Source organism: Trifolium pratense, linkage group LG6, assembly GCF_020283565.1.
Source record: "Trifolium pratense cultivar HEN17-A07 linkage group LG6, ARS_RC_1.1, whole genome shotgun sequence".
In the NCBI taxonomy this organism is placed as follows: domain Eukaryota; kingdom Viridiplantae; phylum Streptophyta; class Magnoliopsida; order Fabales; family Fabaceae; genus Trifolium; species Trifolium pratense.
Genome location: NC_060064.1, coordinates 33,707,923 through 33,735,766, shown reverse-complemented (window position 1 = coordinate 33,735,766; position 27,844 = coordinate 33,707,923). Strand labels below are relative to the sequence as shown.

General features: G+C 33.8%; 4 protein-coding genes across 4 annotated transcripts; 2 read left to right on the top strand and 2 right to left on the bottom strand.

Annotated features, from left to right (window-relative positions):
- Window positions 1-1,090: 1,090 nt before the first annotated feature.
- Window positions 1,091-5,001, top strand: LOC123888683. The gene is made up of 5 exons (XM_045937801.1): window positions 1,091-1,727; window positions 3,439-3,577; window positions 3,722-3,783; window positions 3,980-4,118; window positions 4,464-5,001. Exons 1-5 carry the CDS (start codon window positions 1,102-1,104, stop codon window positions 4,590-4,592), a joined length of 1,095 nt encoding a protein of 364 aa, XP_045793757.1. The 5' UTR covers window positions 1,091-1,101; the 3' UTR covers window positions 4,593-5,001.
- Window positions 4,715-10,045, bottom strand: LOC123888682 (phosphatidylinositol 3,4,5-trisphosphate 3-phosphatase and protein-tyrosine-phosphatase PTEN1). The gene is made up of 8 exons (XM_045937799.1): window positions 9,721-10,045; window positions 8,439-8,774; window positions 7,336-7,512; window positions 7,085-7,198; window positions 6,721-6,909; window positions 6,272-6,508; window positions 6,085-6,186; window positions 4,715-5,706 (listed from the first exon to the last, which is right to left on the bottom strand). Exons 2-8 carry the CDS (start codon window positions 8,724-8,726, stop codon window positions 5,551-5,553), a joined length of 1,263 nt encoding a protein of 420 aa, XP_045793755.1. The 5' UTR covers window positions 8,727-8,774; window positions 9,721-10,045; the 3' UTR covers window positions 4,715-5,550.
- A 990-nt stretch (window positions 10,046-11,035) lies between these two features.
- Window positions 11,036-16,646, bottom strand: LOC123888681 (cyclic nucleotide-gated ion channel 2). The gene is made up of 8 exons (XM_045937798.1): window positions 16,179-16,646; window positions 15,044-15,698; window positions 14,342-14,557; window positions 13,529-13,842; window positions 12,645-12,756; window positions 12,072-12,308; window positions 11,895-11,981; window positions 11,036-11,788 (listed from the first exon to the last, which is right to left on the bottom strand). Exons 1-8 carry the CDS (start codon window positions 16,202-16,204, stop codon window positions 11,300-11,302), a joined length of 2,136 nt encoding a protein of 711 aa, XP_045793754.1. The 5' UTR covers window positions 16,205-16,646; the 3' UTR covers window positions 11,036-11,299.
- Window positions 16,647-24,149: 7,503 nt separating this feature from the next.
- Window positions 24,150-27,120, top strand: LOC123888680 (glycosyl hydrolase 5 family protein-like). The gene is made up of 3 exons (XM_045937797.1): window positions 24,150-24,722; window positions 24,966-25,563; window positions 26,699-27,120. The coding sequence occupies exons 1-3, from the start codon at window positions 24,150-24,152 to the stop codon at window positions 27,118-27,120; spliced, it is 1,593 nt and encodes a 530-aa protein (XP_045793753.1).
- The last annotated feature ends 724 nt before the right edge of the window (window positions 27,121-27,844 follow it).

Sequence of the window (27,844 nt, the reverse complement as noted above, 5' to 3'; positions counted from 1 at the left end):
GTATACTCACACGTTACTGTTTGATAAAAAAAAATAATCACGTGAGGTAACTCTTTGGAGAAATAATTCTACAAAAATAAAAATTATGGGTGGTTAAGAAATAGGAAATTGTTATTTAAACACATTTATTTGATAAAAATACAATAAATATATTTTTTTGTTTATTTTAATATTTTTTAATATCTCGATTTGCGTACTTATAAGTGAAAAAAAAGTTGATGTCAAATTTAATGTTTAAATAACAAACCTCTAAGAGATAAGTACACTAAGTCAAGATAAAGAAATATGTACATTATACATCACTAACCACTCAGTCAAAAATAAAAAACACACAACTATTATAAAAATAATCATTCTTCTCTTGTGACAGACCAAGGAGGAATATATTTTTTTCATTTTTAACTTCAAACACCCATATAATAATTTTCCTTCTCTCTCTTAACAAACATTTCTTTACGAAACTCTCTTTTCCTACACATTTTTTTTCAAATTGTTCAGGTAACAAAAAAAAATTAGAAAAATTTTATATACCTGAACACTTTTTTTCAAAGTGTGTAGGTAACAAAATAAATTTGAAAAAATTTTACATACCTACACACTTTTTTTCAAAGTGTTCATGTAAAAAAAAGTTAGAAAAATTTTATATACCTAAACACTTTTTTCCAAAGTGTTCCGGTAACAAAAAAAAATTTACATATCAGAACACTTTTTTCCAAAGTGTTCCGGTAACCAAATTTTTTTCTTCAGGGTTTTAGTTTATATATGAGGGCAAATTCGTTTATTCAAAATAAATGTTGGGATGGATTGACAATTGTTGGGATAGAAAAAAAAATTCTAGATATCTTCAACCACTAGTATGAATGAAGTATAACCTTGTCCAGCAATTAGAGTCAAATTGTGCAAAAACATAAAAATATAATGAATTTAGCTAAAACATAAAAATATAGCAAATTTATCTAAAATATAGTAAAATTCTGCACTATTTCGTTTATGCGCTCTGGCGCGACCAACTTTTCTACATCACATAAAGTCAATGTATTAAAAAGTTTAACCTAAAAAGTGTTCCAAAGAGTTTATAAGTCCTAACTCAACCAGCAAAAAATGTCAAAATTACTCGAATTCGAACCCGAGATCGTGAGTTTAATTTCACCTGATTTACTTGTTTGGTGTTCTTATCCCGAATCTAAGAAAAAACTTGAAACAACATACTCTAGTTGCAAAACCATGTTGTGTTCATCACTCTCTTCTTCCTACTTCAAACCACCACCAACCACCCTCTATTCTCTCCTTCGCCGCCGCCAAACCCCCACATGGCGCCGATGTTACACTTCACCTCAACCCGCCGTCGTTTCCTCAACAGAACACCCTCAATCAACCGACACAATACACAACATTCTCAATGCCAACGAAGGAGTTTCTTCACTCATGAAAATGGAACGAAAACCACTTCTTCACGAACCTCAGGCTCGGTGGTTCCCTTACCTAGACACTTTCAGGTGCGGAAATGGTTATGAAGTTACTAGTGAGGAAGTTATTGAAGCTGTTAATCCTTGTATTTCGGAATCGAGGAAAGTTAGGTTTGGGAATGCGGTTCGGAATCGAAGCTATTCGGTTTGTCTTGTGGTTGAAGGTTTGTGTGATTTTGGAAATGTTTCTGCTGCTTTTCGGTCTGCTGATGCTCTTGGTGTTCAGTCTGTTCATGTTGTTTCTACTGATGCTAACAAAAGGTGTTTACATTCTTGTTGAGGTGAAATTTGAAAATGGAATGTTTTTTTTTGGTTATTCACTTCATTGCATTTGGATTCATAAACTATGATGCACAAATACTCCTCGGATTAGACATGTCCTTGTGTGAGACACAAGTTGGTGTCCGACTTATCATTACATTAAATTATGTCATTTTTTAAAATTACTATTGGTCTCCGTGTGTGTCAGTGTCCATGTCTGGTGTCGTGTCTGTGTTCGTGCTTCATAGTTCATAAAATAGGTTTGAATTATTGATTTCGATGAATTGAATCACCATAACATTAGGAATTTGACTGTGAATGCTATCTTGGAGTCATATTTGATATGAATATATTCTATAGCGTAGTTGATTTTTAGTGGAATCAAAGCTGCATTTTATCTTTTGAAGTCCGCTTGATTGTTGAAACTTTTGTCGTGTACCGACATTTGAGGTTGAAGAGTGTTCGGTGTCTGATATATGTCAGTGTGTTAGTTGAATAGGCAGAAAGTAACTATGATTCAGAATAACAACTGAATATTATTATTATGAAAAAGAAAAGAAAAAAAATGATTGCAAAGAAGGTTTCTATAGAGGAAAGGTAAACCTCACTGATAAACCATTAGTAAAAGAACAAAAGTAACCAAAATAGGATACGAGTAAAGACTTAATTTTGACCAAGTCAATAAGTCAAATACCAAAAAGTCTCACATTGCTTAAGAAGTAAGGCTAAGGGTAGTTTATTTATAAGCAACACTCACACTCCTCACCCCACCGAGACGCCTTTTGCAAAGGCCAGAATTGCAAGGCATCACACAAGTCCCCAAGGGGACAATACCTCAGGAAAACAATGTTGTGGACTTGAGGTCGGTGTCAATGTGGACATCGACACAATACTAACACATGTGGTTATATTCAATCTCTTCCATTTTCTTAAATTATTAATCGTTGCTATTTGTCAGTTAGTGTGTGTTAAATGGAAGCCACGTCACCTCTATGGCAGGATGGCGTGGCGGATTTTTGGACAACCGCCATAGGCAATTTCTGAACGGATACCCTCCATGGTGGCACTATAGGCCACCATGGCTTGTTTGTGTGGAGGACCTTTGGCTTTCCTCTATATATATTCCGCCATCCACCATTGACAACAATGGTGCCAATCGTGTCCGGTGTCGATGTCAATGCTTCATAGGTTATTTTGCTGATGATTATAATGGGTGTTGCATTCTAATTATCTTTTCCATTGTCACCCATATATGAAGTTTGTTAGGTTAAAAGTAATTTTTGTTCTAATTATTTTTATAAATCTTTTTTATTCTTCTTGAATAATAATTTTTTTTGAAAACATGGTATCCGGCTCTAGGACCGACTAATTCAAGGGGACCAATCCCACAGCCCACTTGCGGGGGCCCCATTTAAAGCTAGAGTTTTTTGCTCTGTATGGACTTAGCCCACCGAAATTGGCACCAGGGGGAATCGAACCTGAGACCTTGAGAGGAGCATACTCCAAGGACCCAAGCCAACACCACTAGACCAACCCCAAGTGGGTTTCTTCTTGAATAAATAATATTTCTAAGATTTAGCCAATCTCATAAATGTTTGTTGTCAAAAGGTCAAAACTTTTCATAATTATGAATATAAAGTTTGTAAATTTAAACTGAAATGAAGTTAAGAGAAACCTAATTGCAACATGTAACCTGGCTTGCTTGTTGCAGGTATAAGGACAATCGTCATGTAAGCATGGGTGCAGAGAAATGGTTAGACATTGAACTGTGGGACTCTACAAAGGAGTGCTTTGAAATGTTGAAATCACGTGGTTATCGAATTGCCACAACTCATGTGGGAATAGACGCGGTATTGTTTTTCTCTGATATTTTTGTTAGTTCATATCCACAGGAATTGTTTGTAACCTAACCTATGCTGTATTTAAAATGTAAATTGTGTCGAAAATCCTCATGTATACAGTGAAGTTGACTGGCCTTTTCTTGCTGTGTATAGGTTTCTATTTATGACATGGACTGGTCCTGTCCAACCGCAATAGTAGTCGGGAACGAAAATAGGTTATTTCCTTCACATTTGTCTCTTGTTTTAGTTTTTTTATCTATGAAGTAATAGATGTCTTATTATTTTATATATTTCCTTCATATTGGTGCTTTTGATATATTTTTGGATTAAGAAAATCCTACGTATTACCTTTAAGATGCAAATATGAGCTTGTTTTTTATCTATCTAATCAGGGTTATGTTCTTTTTGCAGGGGTATCAGTGATGAGGCTTTGGCCATGTCAGATTTACACTGCAGTATTCCAATGAAAGGGATGGTGGACTCTTTTAATGTTTCAGTTGCTGCAGGAATCCTCATGCACCATGCTGTTTGTGATAGAATTTCTCGTACGGTAATGATTTTAATTTTATACTTTGTGGCATAAGATGACAGTTTTGTATTTTTAAACCAACCTTATTTTGATAATTACAATCCAATCACTATAATGCTATTGCTGTGTATTCTTTTCTCCATGGTTATTCCCACCTTATTTTTTGGATATTCAATGTAATTCCACTTTTCTTGTTTTATTAATATTACCTGTAAATGAAGAAATGGTCTACTGTTCCAACAAGTTTATGATATAAATTATAAAATCATTTCTTGTTCTACAATTCATTTATGGATTTCTCATTATTGCTGTTTGCTGGATCTCATTTGATTGTAGCGAAGTCTGATCTTTTCACAACATTTGCAGGGCTGTCATGGCGATTTAACGGTTGAAGAAAGACAAATTCTACTAGCAGAGTTTTCGCTACGCCATAGCAATAGTGCGATTAGTGTTGTTGAAGATTATGCAAAGCGCAAGGCAGCATTATTGACCTAGTAGCATCCACAGGAAGTTAAACTACTTCTAGTTGTTGTACGTTAACTCATTTTTGACAAGGAGACAGGCAAGCACTAGATATCCTCGAATCATATTCCTGCAAACTAAGCAAATGCTACGTTGCATTAGCCGAATCATAGTGCGCAGGCCTTACACATGACAATGGGGAACTCACCATATAATACCATGCTTCTGTTTAAACTGTAATATTTCCTTAATGATCTGCTTACTCGCCCAATCCCTTAGCAACAGGGAATGATATCAACTAATGTGCGACTGTTTTTAGTCGAGTTTTTGGGTATTACTGTATCATGAGGACAACGATTTTAAGTTCCTTGTTCGATTCATTTTGACATACAGTACTTTGTATTATAATGGAGGAAAGGTAATGTTGCTGGTTTGAATGCCATATCATTCTCTGTCTTGATGACTTCTTTTCTTAATGACTTCTTTTCTTAGTTTTTGAACTGTGTTTTGGAAATCCCTTACAAAATGGATGAGATTTAAAAATTTGTAAACATTCAGCCAAGGTCGAACCAGTCAGGAGTATAGTATCCGAATTTGACACTGATTAGACCATCCTTTAGCCAAAGTTTACTTACATCTTGGCCAAACTCTAGATTATCAATGCCTTTTCCTCTGAGAATGAGAACCAGAGGGTTAAGACACAAACCAGTCACGCAACTGAGGAACTTTTGCATTATAATGCTCTCAACCTCATCTTCCGCAAAATGCTATTCAATCACTAGAACAATACAAAACTTACAAACTCATGCCTTTTGCCAATGAAAAACTAGACGAGAAGATGGCTGGTGGAATCAATGCACTACTACACAACACAGTAAGGGACTCATTGTTGGGATCATTTCGCACAAAAATATGTTACAAGTTGTGTAAAGAATTTGGACAAACCTTTCATATTATTCATTTTTTTTTCCAGATATGTGGACATAAATTTTTATAATGAATCATCACTAGAATGATCACTAACAGAAAGAAGACTAGATGATGAATATCCTGCATTAGCAGGACCAAACAACAATTCTAGGCAAAATGTAGGGCCACATATTGATCTTCCTTTCTTCCCAACTTTGTCCAATTCCGTTACTGTGAGCTGCAAAACAAATAGTCACATAACCGAACACAGTCAGTCGAACTCGATGTATTTTATTGTTATTATTTCCAATTTATATTGGTTAATGTCGAATCTGCTCCACTGCAGTAAGGGATGGGCGGCATTCACACAATTGGAATATCGGTGGCAGTTGGATCAAGTTCAGATGGTCCAAAGCCCGATATTTTGGATTATAAAATAAAATATATATTTTTTTGGACCATCCGACGTTGATTGAACAACCATTGATGTCGTGAATGCGGGATTCTCCTGACTACGTGGAATTCAAATTTATAAATTTCATGCAGCAAAAATCATACTGAAAATGGTTCAAATAGCTTTTATGTATATTGCAGTTTCTGAAAAAAATGAGATTACCTGCAGTAAGCTGTTCCTAATAAAAGCTGTATTAAAGCAGCAGTAGAAAAGACGGCCTCCGATCATTTTCTCGTAGAATATCACACGTACATCTCCAGTTACCTGTCCAATGATGTAATGTCTCTTCAGAATATATACAAACAGAAGTGAAAATGAATATTCTGTTTGATAAAAACTTATAACTTACTTGTATAGGTTTATCAAAATAATGGTCCAAACAAGATTTTTGGTATATTGCAGGACTCTCTGTATCCATTTGAACTACAACACGAGGTTCTTCTATTTCTGATGCTACTCCATCTTCATCACCTTCAGGAATGGAAATATAATAGCGAGGACTCTGTGTTCTTTGATAACCTTTCTTAACCTCTCTGCAGCCGCTCCTATAAACTTCCACTGGTGGACGGTAGACCTCATTTGGAATCTGTCAAGAAATGGATTAACACATCTTGGTAAGTATTCAAAGAAAATTTTGCAGCTTATCATTATTTAAGTATGTTCTCAAGGTAATCGCTAGGGTCAAAAAGTATCTCATGCGGTCTATGGTGGACTTATGCTTAAAAGTCATTCAAAACATCGATGATGACATAGTCACCACCTCTAAATAAACATTTCATAAATTGAGGTGAAACTAACCTCCTGCAGTTCTGATATAACAAAGAAAACTGTGTCAATGTTGACAGTATCATACAGTCGGATTCGTCGCAATTCTCTGTTACATGGTTGAGGCAAATTCACAGTTGGAGGTCCATATCCAGTTCCTCTGGGGACAGAAAGTAGACTTTCCCAGTACCCTACATATCGACGTTGGCTTGGTATTGATACCTAATAAGTATAAACATTTTTTATACTGTTAATCAAACATAATCGTCAAATTGTTAAAGCGCTTGTTTTTAATAATAACTACTTTTATAATTACACATCATATGGTTAGTGCTGATTTTCTGATAGATTAAATTTACATCTTATATTGTTGGAATTATACCTAACATTAACTTACTCCTTCATTATTCGTTGTCCTTCTATCGGCATATAATTGAAGAGCTTCGTCTGCTGACATGCCGCAATAAGTTAGGTATGAACTCACCATCAAACCAGTTCTACCTTTACCTGCCTGCATAATTGGAATCATATAATACAATTGAGTAAAAAACTTGTAACTGGTAGTAATAGTTACTCCCTCCGGTTTTTTGCTTATATTTAGAACTGGGGGAGTAAGAATTTAAAGGAAGTGTGAATTTGAACTCATACCATGCAATGAATAACAGCAATATTTTTTGGATCTTTTGCCAGCCATGAATCCACACTTTCACAGAAAGCTTTAATCATTTCAAGAGATGGCACATGATTGTCATCAAAAGGGTATGCTTCCACACGACCATGGAAGTGTTCTGGATCATAATTTTCTTCTATGCACAAATTATAGACCTGAAAATTTCAAAAGTGGTATGCTTAGATATATTAACATTCATTACTCCCTCTGTCTCAAAATATGTCACTTAAAAATGACACACAATTAAGAAACCTCGTTAATTTTATATGGAAAAGAGAAGTTGTAATTTACAAAATTATCCTTCATTAATGGTATAGAAAGAAAAAAATACAATAATTAGAAAAATGAGAGTAATAAATAATAAGGGTATAATAGGAAAAACAACATTAGTACTTCATTGATGCATCATCATCTAAAAGTGATCAAATTGATGTGAGTTCTATTGTAATCCACCTGATAAGTGGTCCACGGTAGACTCGGTACTTAAAAATCACCTAAAACTCTAACCGGCAGCTTTTGGAAATAAAAGCTCACAATCCTCCTCGTTCTTACGATTGATTCAGTGATATGATCGATGTCAGTTTCGACATAACCAAAGTTCTCTTGTTTTTGTTCAATCAGTACCGATCAAGTCATTGTCTTATCCCTAAAAACGAGGAGGACCACGATCTTTTACTTTCAAAAGACAATGCCAGTCATCGCTGAATTTTCAAACAATTTTTAAGTATCAATCCCTAGTTGTAAAATTTACCTACATAGAGAACTAAACAAAAAGAATGCTGCATACAAACTAAGGGTAAGTAAGCTTCATGCTAGTATGGAGTAAACATAGTGGTCGATTGACAACGAATGTTAGTCCAGTTGGTAAGGAGTCGATTCATACCCTACAAAGGTACGCGTTCAACTCCCGCTACCAATGTAAAGACCTCAATGTTAGAAAATCTCTAATTACATATGTAAGTACTCTTTAAGCCTGAGGCCTGCCTTGGCCCTGATGAGTCCGGGCGACCCAACTTATCTAAACTTATTATAAAAGAGAAAGAAAAGAAGAAAAAGACATAGTGGTGGATTGAAGTTATACCTTATAATGTTCAAAATGTCTCATATCCAACACAGATTTGACTTGCCAGAGAGGATTTCTATACACTGCTCTCATACGTTCAGCAGGAAATGACATTGCTAATACTCTATCTGTGATATATGACATGTCAAGATCATAACCAGCAATAAGCATTCTTCTCCTTTGCTTAGATACCAAGTTACGGATAAAATTCTTGGTAAGGTAATGAATCATTCTATGATGTAGTTCCAAACTTGTTGGACTACTAATTTTATGTTGTGGACTCTCCGTTGTAAGTTTCAACCCCATTTTTAGGTTGATATGCCAATGCCAGGTTCCACACTGACAATAAGGTACCTATCACAAAAATAATCATATTTGTAAAATTAATATTGAATATGATAAAGGTTAGCTACATATTCTTTTTTCTAAAAAATTGTGAATTTTCAAAAACTTAGATTGTTGGCTGCAACCTATGATTCTAAATTGCGATTGCAGTTATACTGCAAACTATGATATTGCAACAAATTGCAGACAGATGTGGCCGCAATTGCAGTTTCAATGTCCAGAGACCTCTAAAATCTTCATATTTAAGCTGCAATTGTGCTTGCAAGCTGATATTTCTTTTTACAAATGTTTTGGTTTGATTAGTCTTTTTGCAGGCAAACTTCAATCATACATATTCACCCCCTAAATTGATCAGAATCTCCCCCATGTCCTCCCCATCTACCGGGAAATATCTCCTGGTAGTGCAAATCTTATCAGAAGATATCTTCTGGTAGTGTGTTTTCTAGTGTGAGCAATTTAGGGGGAGGAACAACCATCATAGTTGGCTTAAAATTGTTGTTTTAACATGGCAACATCGAAGTTTTTCAAATTTCCACAACAGCATTGCAAGCACAATCAACTATATTTGTCTGCAATTTTTCACATCACAATTTAAAATCGTGGTTTGAACACACAAGGTTGACAACATCATTTTGACACGAGAAAAGATATTTCGACATCTAAAACCAACATCTAACACCATGTTTTGATACGGTTTCAATGGTTATATTATTTTTTTTCTTTGCTCAAATCAAAATAACACAAAATCCGGATGTGTTTTGTACGGTGTTTGATGGTCTAACTAAAATTGCTCTTTAGAGACATTACATCCTCTAAAGACAAATTGCATATATGATTCATTTGGTAGAAGAACATAATGTCCTATATTAAATGTTTCATAGAGCATTTTGAAAACAATGAAAAATAAAAAGACAAATGGAGAGATAGATAATATATAAGAAACAAAATATGGTACCTAAGTAATCTGAACATGTAGTAGCAGATTAGTAGCTCTAAAATTGAAAGATCAGAAGCAAGCAAAATCCAGGGCTCCAAAAGAATTGAGGAGCCCTCAGAGAATGATGAAATGAAAGGTGATGATGATGATGATTACAAGATTGATTATCCATGTTGTGATGATACGTTGGTAAGAGAAAGAGAGAAAAATGGAAAGGGGATTGGTAGATATGGTTTGCTATATTTAGAGGTAATGATTATCTCACTTCCAATCAATTTCTCTATATTTGGTTACAACAGAAACCGTTATCATAGCAAAGAAAAGGTATTTTTATGTTGTTGTGTTTTTCTATTTGTCTGCTGCTTTTGCCAAATCACACTGTCTCACAGTCGTTATAATATTTGCATTATGAAATTAAATAAGTACTCAAATATAAATAGGTTATCCATTTTCTATATTGTAGGTGTGACATATTGACCCTTAAATGTGAGGCGTCATCACAATAATTCACAAGTGTATCAATATTACAAAAACATATTTAAATGTGTCATGTTAGTTTGATCATCAAATGTGTTTTTTTAGTTAGTTTTATTATCGAAGAATGTGTCTTTTGTCTGTTAATTTGGTTAATAAAAGACAAACTTATGGTCCATTTGATCAAATGTTGTCTTGTACGATGTTTGGTGGACAAAATGTTATTTTGGTATATTAGATAACTCACGGAGAAAAAATTCAGTTTTTATCCTATCACTTACTCCCAGTTTGTCTAGTCATAGAAACAGTTTTAAAACAAAACACAATACAATTGAATTTCTCATGTCTAATCCCATATTTTTTAGCAGATCAAACACACCTTAGAGATAATTTTATAATTTCGATACATTCAGGGACTGTAGCGCCAACACTTCACACATATAGGGACCAAAATGACTGCTTACTCTGTTTTTTTCATTCACAATGCTCGAACCTAAGCCTCAGTTCAAGAATTTGAGATCAGTTCCACTCTGTCTAATTTAATGTCAATAAAAGGTTACCCGTTTGAAATTAAGGTAAAATCCATGATTCCCTATTTTTGGTTTTCATAGAAAGGAAACTTCATAAGAATGAAACAAAACAAATCTCACTCTAGTACCTTTTATTCATTTATATGCAATAAGTATATAGCAGCCTCAATAGGAAATTGTTCAGATACATATCCAATAATTCCTTATGACAGGAACTCAATAATTCCTGAATCACTGTTGCTTATTTCCTTTCTGTCTTTTTATATAAGTTTCATGATTTTTATAATATACCAATTTCAAAGGGCTAAAGGACTTAATGACACAGAAAATTCAATTAAGGACCTTAAACCTCAACATAAATAAAAAAAATCAATAAAAATAAAACCAATCATGCACACTAGTTTATCACATGATTTCAAATTGCGGTGGCAGTTGTGTTTAAGCTGCGAATCTTAATAATAAATATTGCGGAAAAATGCAAGAAAATACAACCAATGCCATCTAAATAATGGTTGTGATGTTGTTGCAGAGAGTTCAAACTCCTTTATATTACGTCCGCAATTATTGTTGTGGACCACAATTTAAAACCTTTATCATTCGAGATGATCATGTGGCCTAATTGACATGAACATTGCAGCATACTGCAAGAGTTTGCGTTCGGTGCCTCCATTGTTGTCCCTTACAGGAGTCACTGGACCTCTAGTCCTCTGCCTGTAACGTCTATAAGCAAGTTGAATGTTGACAGCAGCCCATGTTCTCCAATTCGATGAGTAGTATCTCGCTGTTCTCTTAAGCCTCTCGTTCGCGAATTTGTACCGGAAGTGATCGGTTATGTACCTCAAGTTTTGAGCATCAAGACCAAATGCTTCTGTTGATTCGAGACACACAAATGTAGCTGAGGATGCCGGAAGCCGGTCTATAAAAGGGCGTCTAAGGCACCATGAAAGAAGTTCATCGCCTAAAAAGCCTCCTGGTTCAAGGACACTTGTTGCTACCATGCCTTTGCTGAGATTTTGGGTTCGCCTTATGCGTCCACGGACAATAAACACCATCCTTGGTACAGGATCACCTTCTCTAATTATCTGTTTCATAATGATATATACGAAAAAGTTAAACAACGATGACGATCATTTTAATGTCCTATCTAAACAAAGTGCTTCAATTGTTCATAGATGATATCGTTAATACCTTTTCATCTCTAGAGAAGACTAGGGGCTTCACTCTGTCACAAATGTTGTCAAGAATAAGACCATCCAAGTTATGGAACAATGGTACCTGTCAAACAGACATAAGGAATATTATCCATTTTAATGCGGCAACTTTACTGTCCAATTTTTTTCACTTTCAGGTTTGGATCTATCTTACCTTTTTAATGAGGTCCAAGCAAAGATAGCGCTTGATGTCTCTCCTCAGACCCTCAGGTAAGTCTTTGATCAGTTCCATCTCATCTTCTCCTCCCATAGCTGCCCATCTCTGACGTTCAAAATGCCGAACTCTTTGTCTTAATCGGGATGGCAACTGCCTCCTCCTCATCCACCATTCCATGTCACGACATCTCAGCTGCATCTTTCTCTTCTTTGCCATGACTGCATGTAAGAATACCTTCATAGCACAAATGTCTCATTGTTAAACAATGGTTGAGTACGAAACAGTTTTTCAATAAGCGTAACAATATCAAGCATTATTCATATTTACTTCTAGGATTAGATTGCCTGCAGTTGCCAATCCCATGCATTCACACAATCATCACATTGGTGGCTGATGAATTGATATTGGACGGTGCAGAATGCAAGCATATTTTTATTTAGTTAAAATCATGAAATACCCCGCTTGAAATCTAGACCATCCGATTTCGATCCAACGGCCACTGATGTGTTTATAGTGCGAATGTGTAGGATTTCAGGCAATCCAAATCCAATAATAATCTATTTTGGATACCTGGATGTTACCAATCAACAGAGTGAAAAGTAGTAGTCCAGCGAGTACAATGCATATGCTGAAAATCACTTCTAGCCAGTTACTTGTGGGTTCAAGATCATTTCCAAAAGTGCTGCAAGAATTAGTAGGGATTAGGAAAACATAGATGCTAACTAATTCAAGGGCTTAATATATATATATCTGCTTAGCCATTTACACGTAAAATGATGCTCTGAAAGCAAGTTCAGATAAGGTGAATAGACTTTAGGTTTTCACAAGTTAACAGAATTGCATTTCAACACTCAAACAATTCAAGAACTCAATACTTGAGTTCAGTTTCCTTAGGAGGTACTGAACAGAATTTCAACATGGTGCATGATTAGTTAACCACCTATTCTCATACTTGATTATGATCTATGTAACAACGACACTTCAAATTAAAGGCGTGTATGGTGTCCAACATATGTTGATGTCTAACACAGACACAATACTAATACATGTAGTTTAGTTACATTCAATCACTTCCATTTTCTTAAATTATTACCGGTATCTAAGTGTCTATGATCTTTGTGTTAGTGCTTCATATATTATGATGTAGGTTGTTAAATAAAAGCAAAAGTCATCTAATGTCTTCAAGTTTGAGAAAAATGTACAAACCAAGCCTTGGCCTAATAAATGCTTATTAATCATATGATATATAAAATTATAACCATCAAAACACTAATTTGAACAAGCAAACTGTTTAACTAGACAGAAACTAACAATAAGCCATGTATGAAAACAACTTATAGACATGTTATAAGTTTTCCATAAGCTCTTCGAAATTGTCTCACAATTGTTTATTCCAGTAGATAAGCTCAAATAAGTCAATGCTAAAGTAAGAGTTTGTTTATTGAGCAATTTACCTGAGGGTCATCAAACCCCAAAAAATTGGATAGAGAATCTTGACAGCCAAGGAATTGCTGGATATGACAGGAAGTGCCCATTGATAGATCCCATATTTGTAAGGTCCTTCCACATCTAAGCACACAGGCTTACTCATCATTGTTGAGTTTCCACCACATGCATTTCCAATGGTTCCCGGTGGCAACAATGACTGAAAACATATTTCCTCTGAGCATGACAGAGGGAGACTGCATCCAACAGATCTTTCACATTGCTGTTGTAGGCATGATGCAACGCGTTGAATCGCAAGGACATACCAACACCCTCCAGCAACCTATAAATTGTAGTGTAAGTGTTTATAACAAAAGATAAAAAAAATGTCAAACTGTGTTCATATAAGTTATAAGTTGTTTTCACAAGTTATCCTGAAGAGCATATGAAAGTAAGCTGAAGTAGCTCACAGACATATCGAAAGCTATTTCCATAAGCTGTCTCAAACAATCTATTTTCATACCAAACTTAAATTGTTTTCATAAGTTATCCTACTAAGCTTATCGAAATAAGCTGAAAACAACTTGTGGACATGTAATAAATTGTTTTCATAAGCTCTCTCAAAAAGTCTCATAAGTGACTATTTTCATATACTATCCTGGAAAGGTGATGGAAATAAGCTGAAAACAATTTATGGACATGTCATAAGTTGTTTTCATAAGCTCTCACAAACTATCTCAAAAATACTTATACCAGTAGATAAACTCAAATAAGTTTATTCAAACATGCTTTTAATGATAACTTGACAATAGAGGCTCAAATTTCATTTGAGGTTCGCTTACATGAGAGGCAATGAAATAAGCTATGAGATTGAGTCCAAATCCCCACCAAATAGTGCCAAAGATATAGCCGGTGACTTTTTGCATTCTTCTCATCATGGATATGCTATGGTAAACCTTAGGGAGAAATTGGAACAAAAAAAGCAATAGCATTGTTGTCATAATTATTTTAATCCTATCTTCTCTTATCAATTTTGGTACTACTGCCCAAAATACAACCTGCAAATAGAAGTATATTATGTAGTCAATATAAGTTTAATAAAGTATACTTAATTGTCTATTCCAAGAATATAAATAAACTATAAAGTATAAACTAATAAAAGTAAACTAATGAACACTCAACTGCTTTTATATATATTGGTCAAACATTTCTTCTCTTAATCTTATTAATCTAATCTATTATTTATTAATCTTTTTTGTTTTGAGGGCAACTATTATTTATTAATCTATTAAAAGTAATAGGAAGAAATTTTCCTAGTCACCAGAAACAACATGTGAACCAAGAATATATTAGTGGACAACAGCAAACAACCTCGGACATTAAAATATCATTTCATCTAAAACTTTAATTCACAAATATAAATAAAAAATAGAAAATACTTAAGGATGCAAAAATAAAAATATTCTCTTGTGCATTGTAACTTTTTAGACATCACTTCTTAAAAATAAAATAAAAATTAACAGAAAACAGAAAAAACTTCATACCTGAGGCAGAGGAAGAATAACAAAAATATCAAACCAAAATCCTTTGAAAGATCTCATATAATGAGAAGCAATGGCGCGTGCGTCCCACACGAGTTTCCCACATCCAACAACAAGCGACTCTCTTGACACATACGCTAATCTAAACTGCAACACAACATGAAACAAATGAACCGCGTCAACAACCGAACGCGCCACCGTAACAACCAACGCCAAACCACCGTCCATATACAAACACGGCGAGCCTCCTCTCCCTATAGACAGCGCGTAGAAAAACAACGGATCAATCGCCAAGGCAACACCACGTGCCAATAACAATGCGCGGTTCCATATTTGCACACGCTTGCTTCTTGGATCTAAAACTTTTCCTAAAGGTCCCCAATTTGCCCCTGTGACCGCTCTTGCGAATTTTCCGGGACGGTTTTGTATTGGAACTAAGTATGAACCTGCTGATGCTTCCCATTCTGGTTGTTGATAGCTATCGCAGCTGGTGGAGTGGAACACTGGCACACCAACTTGTGTGCAGGCGTAACACTCCACCACGCTTGTCACTGGATTGTCGTCAGTTATGACAGCAACTCCAGTGTCATCACCGCTGTCACCAACATTATTGATTGTACTCTTAGGATTCTTTCCAAACAATTTTCCACCAATCCACCTAAAAACGCAACATCAAAATTTGAATATCTCAATTATTTTCATATTTCATATCAAAATCATAATATAACACTACTTCAAGAAAATGTTTTTTTATCAACACTTAATGCCTTTGAAAAAGAAGAAAAATAGTTCAATTCACATAAACTATGCAAAATTGGTTGATAAATACTCAACTCAAATAATTAAATAATAAATAATTTTCAAATTACTAAAGCTAATGATGAAAAAAAAAGAGAAATTCATTGGTCAAAAAATCTAGTGACTTGTTAGAAAATTTCATGATTTTCTTATTAATTTAACTTTATTTTTGTACTAACTTTTGTATAAATATAATTTCAAGAATTGGTAATACTCTCCTTGATCTTTATAATAGTGAAAGAGTCTATGTATCTGGTCTATATTTAGACTAAATACTGAGACTCTTTCATTATTTTAGACCAGAGAGAGCACATTAATTTAATTGAAAGATGGAATATACCTAGGGAGAGAGAAGAAGGTGGGCATGGTTGATGATGAAGAGTAATAACCATGGGAGAGAGGGAGAGAAATTGAAGGAGGAGGAGAAGTACTTTGTTACATGGAAGAGAGGGAGAGAGTGGGGTTAAGGTGTGACAGAGAAGAGCACATGGTGTTTGTGTTGGAAAATGAAGAGAGTATCAAATTGTGTTGGAAATGAAATTAAGGTGAGTTTGAGTTTGCATGTGAATTTGGTGAAGTAGGGAACGGAAATGAAAACACAATGGTGTTTATGGTTACGCAATGTAGAGTGGATTTTAGTGTTTTGTGAAAATAGAGAGAGTGTTTTGTGGGGTTATTAACGTTGGTGTTTTATGTGTGCGTGTGTGACTACTTACGTTCCAACTATGTTTTTTTGTTCTTTGCCGTTTTCTGTCATACTTTTAGGGACCACTCTTGTTTTATCATTTGTATACTTCTGCAAGCAGATGCAGATACAGTGCTTTACAACCAGGTTTTGAATAGTAGTCGCATAATTCTTCGGTCGCAATTTTTGATGAGTTTAATTGTTGTGCACTGTCGGTATAAAGATTTTTTACACATACATCCAATAATGCGTTGCCACATCATTTAATGAATATGACACATCATGTGTTTTTAATTACCATACATAATGTGTCGGTATATTATTGGACGCGTGTGTAAAATAGCTTTACACTGACGGTGCATATAAATTAAATTCATTTTTGATATCCTAGAGAATCACGGTTAATTAGGGGTGCTCGCAGTACGGTTTAATTTAGTTTTGAGTATAAAAGTCATCCTAACAACGAGATAAAAATGCATGCGGTTCGGTTTGATTTTTAAAAAGTCATTCAAACCAAACCAAATCAATGTGGTTAGGATTGGTTCGGTTTGTACGGTTTGATTGAATTTGGTTTGGTTCGATTTTCTGAAATGAAAATCGCAAACTAAACAAATCATGCAATTTAGAAGAAAAATGATTCGTGTTGTTCACATTAAATGCGATTTTTTGCGGTTTTCAATTTGAATTGGTCCGATTTGTGATTTTACTTTTGAATTGATTCGAATATGATCATTTCTACGGCTAATACATTCTTAACCGAGTTTTTTTTATTGTTATTTAAATCGGACATCATTCGTGCATAACGCTGCATTCAATCAAACTCAAGTAAATTGTGTTCAATTTATGGTCAATAAGAATTACCACAACTATTTTCAAAGAAAAAAAGTTACCACAACTCATATATGTGTATTCATTATCAAGTAAATTGCAAAAAACTAACTACGTATTTCAACAATTTTTTTTACTACAGAACAAAATTAACCATCTAATTCTCACAAAAAAAAAAAAAATTAACCATCTAATTATTTGTTGGTACAATCTAAATTATATTGTCTTTTTTTTTTTTTTTTTATGTTTTTGTTTCTTTATTCTTATCTTCAACAATGCATCACAAATTCACAATAGCATGAGTAATGTGAGTCATGCATGTTCTGTGGATATAAAATTGTTCAATTCATGTCGGAGTTCAATTCTTCATATATTCCTTCTCTTCAATTATTATCTGTTTTTTAGCTAATGATGATCATGCTTGTCACATCAGCTCAATCAATGTCACAACATTCAATTCCTTCTTTTAATTGAATTTTGGGCCTAACTCATTCTTACAAAACCGGCTTGTAAGGTGAGGATTGTCTCTTGCTTATAAACACACATTCATGCCACCTTGCAAGGTGAAGATTGTCTCTTGCTTATTCTTAGAAATGGATATTGGGCCTAACTCATCCCTACAAAACCGGCTTGTAAGGTGAGGATTGCCTCTAGTTTATAAACACTTAGTCAGGCCATCTCTCAACCGATGTGGGACTTCTTAACACACCCCCTCGCGTCCAGCGCTATTGGGCTTGGTACGCGGATATAAATGGTAGGTGACCCGATATCGGGTGGCCCAACGGATCTTGGAGAGGCTCTGATACCATGTTAAATATGTTTGGATCTCATCCCCAAAAGCTAGCTCAAAGGGTGAGGTTGCCCTCACATATTTATACACTTCACATCCCGGGAACCTAAGCAATGTGGGACTTCAAACAATCTCCAACAACACAACAACATATTCAACACCCACCCTCACGCCTAGCGTGGTCCTGGGTCAAATGCCCACATTGTAGTCCTTAACCCGGCTCTGATACCATCTTAGAAATGGATATTGGGCCTAACTCATCCCTACAAAACCGGCTTGTAAGGTGAGGATTGCCTCTAGTTTATAAACACTTAGTCAGGCCATCTCTCAACCGATGTGGGACTTCTTAACACTTATAAACACACATTCAGGCCACCTCGCAACCGATGTGATACTCTTAACACACTCTCTCACGCCAAACACTATTGGGCTTGATGCGTGAATATAAACGGTGGGTGACCCGAATAGCGAAAATTTGATAACAGGTGGTCAAACGGATCGTGGAGAGACTCTAATACCATCTTAGAATTGAGCTTTGGGCCTAATTCATCCTTACAAAACCGGCTTGTAATGTGAGAATTGTCTCTTGCTTATAAACACACATTTAGGTCATCCCGCAACTGATGTGAACTCTTAACACCGGAGCTCAAATTATTTTTATTTCAATATCATACATTATTCTTTCACTATAACAAGTGTAGGGGCGGATGTAGGGGGGCAAGGGTAGAACATGTCCCCACCAAGACTTACATGATTGTTGCTCCAATAATATCTAAAGGATGTAGTTCAAATTTTATATGGGATATTTGTAAAATGATCGTTAATATTATTGTTATCAATAATAATTTCTTTTTTCTCACTTATTTAAAAATAAGAAGTCTAAGATATTTTATTTGAGAGTTATGAAGTGAAAACGAAGGGCAAAAAGTAAGGGAGAAATAGTATAGTTCCATTTTGAAAGCAGGTTGAGGTTCTAGTTTAAGGGAATTTGAAAAATGAGTTCCAGAAAGAAATTTGTTGGAATTAAAAAAATCACTTTAATTAAATTCTCTCTCAAAAAATCTCTTTGAATAAATTTGCCCTGTAAGGGTAACTCAATTGATAACTCTTAGAAACATTATCAGAGGAATTAAAGTTTGAATTTCGGATTTTCCATATTTATAGTGTGAGAGTATTCTTGGAAAAAAAATTATAGTCATCTTTTATATATCAATATTAATACATTTTTTTCAACCCACCATTTTTTTTAACATTACACAAATGATATTCATTAATAATCATGGGATAATAGAATTCATGTACGTAATTAACCATCTATTAGAAAATAATAGAATTGTGGATATGTCCATCTTCTTTACATTTTCCAAAAGTGTTTGTTACACAATATGTGTCTGTCTATTTTGGCACATCTTGTACTGAGTAAGCTGTTATTTTTGTTAATATATATATTTCATTTTGATTTGTTAAAAAAAAAAATTGTTCTCTTGATTATTTCTTTTATGAATTTTATGTCCAAATGTCAATACAGGACACATTGATCATCTAAGCAAATCATTATGAATATTTGATTGATCTTCAATGGTAACTTCTCATCGTTGAGAAACAGACATTAAAGGAAACAACATATATTAGATGGAAAAGAAGTACCATCATGAAACAACATATTACTCACCCATAAGAAAAAACCATTTAAAAAAAAAACAACATATTACTCTTAAATTGATTTTTTTTTCTATAAAACCCTTTGTTATCTTTTTTCAAATATAAAAAAGAAAATTAAATGATGTACTGCGAAAAAAAAATGGAATCGTAAATACAGTTCAATTCATAGCTACAGGAACATTGATTTGCAATGATCGGACTTCCAACTCGAGATTCTTCATTTCTACCTATTTAAGGTGTGTAAGTATAGCTAAAAAAAATATAGTTAAAAAACTGGTAATTAATAGAGTCTTAATTTTTTATTTATTTTTGAACATATATAGTATGAGAAAATAGTATAAAATAGCTTCATATCGAATGTCAAATATCTTTTTATATTCCATTAATAGATATTTTAAAATTAATATATGACATAACAAATTGATGATTTTACATGTTCACTAAACTTATAGTATATCTTAAGATTTTATTTGTGAGTTAAGAGAAAAATAGAAAAAGGAAGGAAAAAATAAAAAATCCCACGGTATAGTGTTTTTGAAGAAAAGAAGAGAAGACTTATAAAAAAAAAATTTGTATAAAACGTTGGAAAATGATTTCAATAATTTTTTTTAGTTAAACCTCTCATATTCTCAAAAAAAAGGCCCAATAATGCAGAATTCGATCATGATGTAAATGAATTATGATCAATAAGTGTTTTTAGTAGAAATTGAATTTGGATTCAACCAAATAATTCATAAAAGAGTTAATTAACCATTAATTGTTTTCAATAGATAGCTTTTTCCGTGACCCAACTCACAACGAGAGCATGAATTGTTATGACTTAAGCACATGAGGAGAGCCAAACCCAAAAGATTAGTCCAATAGGCGGGGGAGCTTCATGGCTTAAGTGCCATATTGAGCATTTTGATATATTGATGTGAGACTCCTAACATTGTCAGTTGTCACACCCTTTCAGTCTATTGACATTGAATCGATGGTAGCCCTTTCCTTTTCGGCGATTTCGCTCACCTATTAGTATTCGATGGAATACCTTAATTTAGCTTATAGGTAGCCCTTTTTGTGACTCGTTGCTCTCTGAAGCCCAAATAATGTCTCTTTGTGTGGTATTAACATCACGTGAATGGAGGCATTTGGTGTAATGCCTACTACCTCTCTGCTCGATCCTACCCAATCAAAATTTAACAAATATTGAGGAAATTTTTTACCACTATATCAAACTTAGTGGTTTAAACTTTAGCGAAGTTTAAATATATATTATTTTATGCATTGCACTTGTGATTATTCAAATATCGATCGCAATTGTAGCGACGATAATGTTAGTGGAGGAAAGATGTCATGCCGTCATCCAAAAAATTATGTTAGACGTTTAAAGTAGAAAAGCGAAACTACATTTTGCCCCCTATTTTTTCAAATTAACTTAGTCCATTTTGTTTCTCTCCTTTGTGATTTGATAGTCCATTAACCTTCTAATTTTCGTTCATGCATCCTCCCCTCTCCATCTATCTCCCTCTATCAATCTCTTCAACCACCTCTCTCCATCTATCTCTCTATCCACCCCCTCTTAATAGAGATTTTTTAAAAGGACAAAAATTATAGTATGTATTTAACCCTTCATAAAATATCTAGATAGTTTTGGTGAAGATTATTGTTAAATCAACATCATCATCGTCATCACTTATAATGATCTTCCATGTGATCATCATACAAATAAAGAGCCAAAGTCTGGTAAACCGATCACTCCCCACCATTTGCATGAAAATGTCAACAAAACGACATCTTTGAAAGAAATTGAAAAGATATGTGATATTTAATTTGAAAGGTTGGTTATGATTTTTACCTAGATATGGGATTGTGATATAGTTACTTTATGTTTGGTTCTACCTTCTTAAAAGGAAAATTAATTTTAGAGATATAAAATCGATTTTGACACATTTGAATTTTTTTTCTGTCAAGGAAGTTAATGGATAAAATTTTAAGGTGATTAAGTGGGGTGCTTGAATTTCAGCCCATACATATATAAATTTACGAAGACAAATATAATTGTTTTTGAATATAATTGAATTTCAATTAAAAAAAAAAAGAATATGTTCATTCACCTCAATTTCCGAATACTCACAACTTCATGTATAAACTTCATGTATTTTGGATCTAGATCATTTCCAGCTCATCCTCTTCTGTTGTCCACGCTGTCATTATCTCAACCGTCCATTCATATTTTTCTTTTTCTTTAAAACTGTTGTAAAAATTGGACATATTCACCATAATAAACCACAGATTTATATAAGTAATCAAAGAACGGGAAGCTAACGTGATTTTTTTTTTATTACAACTTTTCACGTTTTTTTATATATCATTATGTTTTCATCTTATATTTGGATATACCACAGGCCCTGTTAATAAAGATTGATACCAAATAATGGGGATTAAAAGATAAACGTTTCTTTGACAAAGTATAAAACACATTTTAACAAATCATTAATAATAATAATAATAATAACAACATTAATTGTTTTAAAACTATTTATAAAAATTATTTTAAATAACTTTAAAATAAATTATAAGATCAAAATATCCAACAAAAACTATTATTTTTATTACGAGTCATTGGATGAAGAACAACAAGAATTACATAATAGAAAGAGCAATAGAGGATGAATGTATTTTTGTACAGTGTGGGGCAAATATGTATGTATTCCAATGGTGTGGCTCTTCTCTTTTATCTATCTTGCTCCATATATTTTTTCCTCCACAATGTCACTCAATCTTGATTCGTACTCATAAGTGTTCACTTCGTAGCTGCAACCTTTAGGAACCACAACATTTAATTGTGGAACTTTGAGGTCGAAAATGATGACAATCCAACACAAACACATCTATTCTCAAATAATTGATAAACAACAAAACCATCATCTTTGTGGGACCTTAATTAGATATGAAAATTCCGTACAAAAATACAAATTATGAGTTGTACTTTTATTTTTATTTTTATATATAAGCATTATGAGTTGTACTTAATTCTCTCCTCCTTCCTAATACATATTGAAGGAGTATAGTTATACTTCCGTGTCATATTAAATGTCGTTTAAGATTACGTGTATTTGTTACAAAAATAGTTAAGTGCTACTATCATTATAAAAAACTGTTGGAAAAATAAGACATAAAATTATTCTCATATGATAAAATAGATAAAAATATTAGACCGATAAATATGACCCATAATAAAATAAAATTAAGAAGAAAATCTTATCAGATTTTGACTAAGGCATGCTAATGCAATGAGTTTAAAAGTATTTCGCCATCAGGTGTAGTTGGTCTTATAGCTAATACTCTTCAGAATACAACAGTCACTTCTTGCTAGCACTGCACGTGAATTAACAAGATCTCATAGACAATATTTTGGATGCTCATGAGAACTTAATTTTATTATTTACATACATGTTTATTTTCTCTCTTCTTCACCTCTGTATACATAGCTCAGTCTTCTTTGTATATAAAGGCAATATACCATAGCTAATCAATCTCACAAGACAAAACCATAATTCCTATTTATTAGGATTAGAAGTAACGTTGCAATGTTCTCATCATGGTTAAAAGACATAACCGAAATATCCTTTTAATTAGCATTGAAAAGCAACCATAATGAGTTCAATAGGAATAAACGTGTATTACTATTGATTGATTCAAAAGATAAATTAATTAATTATATACTAGTAATTAACTTTTAAATAAATTACGTTAAAAAAAAAACTTTTAAATAAATTATTACTGTATATGAAAATATCCAAAAAAAAAACTAGTTAAGTATACTAATTTCTATCTATATCAGATATTAGTTTTTCTTACCAAAATAAAGTGTCCTTTTTCTTGAAAAAAAAGTTTGATAACTAAATTAAACTTATTAGCAAGACCAAATACATAAACTATCTTTGTCAAAAAAAATAAAAAAATACATAAACTATCACTCATTGAAAAGACACTGATTTTTGAATTGGGATTCATAAACTATCTATATTTTTGGAAACAATCAACAATAGTTATTGTGACTGCTTATAAAAAAAAAAAAAAACAATAGTTATTGTGACAAATGTTTATATAAGGAAAATGAAATTGGCAATAGTTGCATTAAAACATATATTCATCATACTAAAATTAGAAGAAAAACAAATCAATCTAATCATTCATATCAATCTCATAATCATGGAAACAAACACCGTGGCAAAAAAAAACCTATATTATAAGCACAAACAATCAAGTGTGAGGAAATTAAATCAATAAAAAATAAGCCCAAAACCTATTTGATATTTCTACATTCTCACATCCTTATAGTCCCTTTTATAAATTTCATGATGGGAGGAAAACATTTGTGCTTGATTTTAGTTTTAGCATTTTCAATATTTGCATCAAATTCAAATTCTCTTCCTCTCTCAAGCAACAAGAGATGGATAGTAGATGAGTCAGGGAAAAGGGTGAAGCTACATTGTGTCAATTGGTCAAGTCACCTAAATGCAATGATATCTGAAGGACTTGACAAAATACCATTAAAAAAGTTTATAGCCCAATTGAAAGAATTAGGGTTTAATTGTGTTAGATACACATGGGCAACACATATGTTTACACGTTATTCAACTTATAAAGTTGGAGAAACTTTTGATAAATTGAATCTCCATGGTATTAGGTTAGGAATTGGATTTTATAACCCTTCTTTGGAGAATGTTACTGTTGTTGATGCATTTGATTTTATAATTGATGAGTTTGGGAAACAAGGTATGATGGTGTTGGTTGATAATCATGTTAGTGATCCTAAATGGTGTTGTGACAATAATGATGGAAATGGATTCTTTGGTGACCAATATTTTAACCCTCAAGAATGGTTAAAAGGACTTTCTAATGTTGCCAATCGTGTCAAAGCAAAACCTCAGGTTCAAACAAAACATTATTTTCATCTCTTTTATAAGATATAAAAATAATTACATCTATGTGCTACAATGTTTTTTTTTGTTTTTGTTTGTAATAGTATAAATTATTTAGAGCTAATGCTAAAATTAGTCTTTTTTTTGGTAAGAGTATCTTAATTAACTACATTACATAAATATATATTTCAAGAGTACTGGGTATTTATTAAAATAAAAAACACTTTTTTCTAATGGTTGAGTTTTGAATAGGTTGTGGCAATAGGGATGAGAAATGAATTAAGAGGTCCAAATCAAGACAAAAACAATTGGCTCAAGTACATGAGCCAAGGAGCTACAATTGTTCACAAAGCAAATCCAAATGTTTTAGTCTTTGTTTCTGGCTTAAACTATGACACTGATTTAAGTTTCTTGAAGACAAATCCTCTAAATGTTAGCATAGGGAACAAATTGGTGTATGAGGTACATTCCTATGCATGGTCATATGGGTCAGCAAATGATTGGAATAAGCAACCAGTGAACCAAAAATGTGCCAATGTAATGAATAAGTTGAATGACAAGGCAGGGTTTCTCATGAGTGGTTCCAGCCCAATGCCATTGGTTATGAGTGAATTTGGTATGAACATGAGTGATATAGATGATAAAAATCAAAGATTCATGTCTTGTATGTTGGCCTATCTTGCAGGGGTAGACTTGGATTGGGCTTTGTGGGCTGCACAAGGTGCTTACTATATAAGAGAGAAAAAACTTATTGTGAGTGAACATTATGGTATATGGAATTATGATTTTAGTACACTTCGATATTCGAAATTCTCTCAAAGGTTTCAACTTGTGCAAAAGAAGCTTCTAGGTATGATATTTTTACTACTTGAAAAAATTGCATTATCAATAAGTTTGCATAAAAGAAAACACTTTGAAATGGAATTTGAGACATTTAAATTTTATGTTTATTCATTTCTACATTTTTTTCTAAGTTAAATTTTACACATATAAGGAATGTCACTAGATCATTAGTCAACATAACAAATACATTGGTAGAATAGAAGATTTAAAATAAAAAGTTGTAGAACCAAATAGAACATACGGGTTACCATATACATTAGTCCCACGTGCAACCACAACCTCTTGTCTCATCATGAGCTCGCACCAAGTGAAAAACAGGGATTTAGGGTAGTCTAGTTCTCTGGTTCTTTATAGGCACCAATTACGTTATGACCACTGAAGAAACTTGATTGACGAAGATGGTTTATGCGCCGCTAATGTAGCGGCGGAGGTTTCCAAGCCAAAGTTGCGGACTTAGCAGTTTTCTATGGACTCTATATTTACTTGTAGTTCGTCACTTGTTGGCAAGGGCAAGGGCTTGAGGAGCCAGCCCTAGTACGAGAGGACTAGGTTGGGCCAACCTATGGGCCTCTACTAGCCCTAGTACGAGATAAAGTATGATTTATCTCCCCTGGCCAATAAAACCGGCGCCGAAAGCAACTGGAGTGTAAAGAAGGGGCAATAGCCGCCTTCCTTAACAAGCCCTCGAGCCTCCTTTGCGCCGCCTTCTTCATAGAAGCCGTCGGGGCTTGGGCAAGGAAGTAACTTCTTTCACGGATTACCCGCTACACTCTTTGCTTTACGGCTTACAGGAGTACTTGACTAGCCTACTTGATTGATCTTACAGTTCTCGACTCAGCACCACTATTTGGCCTACTGGACCGTCTAATCTAGTTCGGGGTCAGCTCTGGCATCAAGTGGTTTCAGTCCCCTCCCAATCGCAACCCTCCCAATCGCAATTGTGGGGATCGAACCGACCAATTAATATAGATTTACTTTATGCACAATTTTTTTTTTTTTCTTTTTAAAATGAGTTAAAATCAAATAGACCACACTTATTAACACTAAAGTAAGTATGGGCAATTACAAGCACAATAAATTTAACAATAGTATATTATTTTAAATAATTGATGGTGATGAATGTTTTTTTAATTATTTTTCAGAACCAAGTTCAAATTCAATCAAGTCCTACATAATATATCATCCATTAAGTGGACAATGTGTGAGAGTTAACAATAACCTTGAGCTTGAATTGGGTGATTGTGATGGGAAAAGTAAGTGGAATAAAGAAGGGCAACAAATCAAATTAGTTGGAAGAGGTGCATGCATAGAAGCAATTAGTGAGGGATCAATACTAAAGCTCTCAACTAATTGCAAGAGCAAGCAAAGCTTTTGGAAAACATTATCAGCAACTAATCTTCATTTGAGTACTTTGGATGGAAAAGGGAAAAATTTATGCTTGCAAAGGGAATCATCTACTTCACCTAAGATTGTTACAAAGAAATGCATTTGTGTGGATGATAACCCTACTTGTTTGGATGACCCTCAAAGTCAATGGTTTCAACTAGTTACAACAAATGTGTAACTGTTTTAACTGATACATTTATTTTATGGATTAATTTTTTTTTTTTCAATATCATTAGATTCATAGTAATATGAGAAACAATGTATCCATATTTATTTATTTATTTATTTATTCGCTCTATGAATTTTTTTTCCTGCATGAGTTTCTGCATTGATGTATTGAGGAAACAAAACACAAAGCTAAAATAGAACTGTAAGCTGACATCCTATTCGTCTAAAGCCACTTCGCCACTTCGATCCAGTACTGAAAATCGAGCAAACCAAGATGAGCCAACAGAAAGAGCACTAATGACAGGAAGACAACAATGGGTAGGCGCGCCTATGCTTGAACACCAAAAGTATTTCATCCTTGCAGCTCGACTAAACATCATGTTCTAAAATCAGCAAATGCGTCGTTAAAACAAGAGAGCCTTGGGATCCCGCGTCACACCACTAGTTTAATCTTGGGCTTTGGAAACGAAATCGCTTCAAACCCGAGACAATAGGACAGTGACATTATGAGATGCTACCAAGACAGCTTGATTTAAAGCGACATTTGCACAAAACAGAACCTTGAAGAACAGGCCTGAAATCTGCACTCGATCCTGCAATAAATCAGACAATCAAGCAGCAAAAACTATCACAAATGAAAGGTGCAAGCAGTTCCATCAAAGGATTCATTCTTGAAACTTTCTTAAATTTACTCCTATGCAAGCGAGTGGATTCAGCCGCCACATGCTTAAGTC

Coding starts and splice junctions, on each gene's coding strand:
- LOC123888681 (XM_045937798.1), bottom strand. CDS start 16,204: ATGCCCACCTTCTTCTCTCTCCCTAG. Junction 14,558..15,043: donor TTATTCTTCCTCTGCCTCAG/GTATGAAGTTTT, acceptor TTCTATTTGCAG/GTTGTATTTTGGGCAGTAGT. Junction 11,982..12,071: donor GCTTGGACCTCATTAAAAAG/GTAAGATAGATC, acceptor TCTGTTTGACAG/GTACCATTGTTCCATAACTT.
- LOC123888682 (XM_045937799.1), bottom strand. CDS start 8,726: ATGGGGTTGAAACTTACAACGGAGAGTCCACAACATAAAATTAGTAGT. Junction 7,513..8,438: donor GACATTTTGAACATTATAAG/GTATAACTTCAA, acceptor TGAAATTTTCAG/GTCTATAATTTGTGCATAGA. Junction 6,187..6,271: donor ATTTTGATAAACCTATACAA/GTAAGTTATAAG, acceptor ATCATTGGACAG/GTAACTGGAGATGTACGTGT.
- LOC123888683 (XM_045937801.1), top strand. CDS start 1,102: ATGTCAAAATTACTCGAATTCGAACCCGAGATCGTGAGTTTAATTTCA. Junction 3,578..3,721: donor CTCATGTGGGAATAGACGCG/GTATTGTTTTTC, acceptor TGCTGTGTATAG/GTTTCTATTTATGACATGGA. Junction 4,119..4,463: donor GTGATAGAATTTCTCGTACG/GTAATGATTTTA, acceptor CAACATTTGCAG/GGCTGTCATGGCGATTTAAC.
- LOC123888680 (XM_045937797.1), top strand. CDS start 24,150: ATGGGAGGAAAACATTTGTGCTTGATTTTAGTTTTAGCATTTTCAATA. Junction 24,723..24,965: donor GTGTCAAAGCAAAACCTCAG/GTTCAAACAAAA, acceptor AGTTTTGAATAG/GTTGTGGCAATAGGGATGAG. Junction 25,564..26,698: donor TGTGCAAAAGAAGCTTCTAG/GTATGATATTTT, acceptor ATTATTTTTCAG/AACCAAGTTCAAATTCAATC.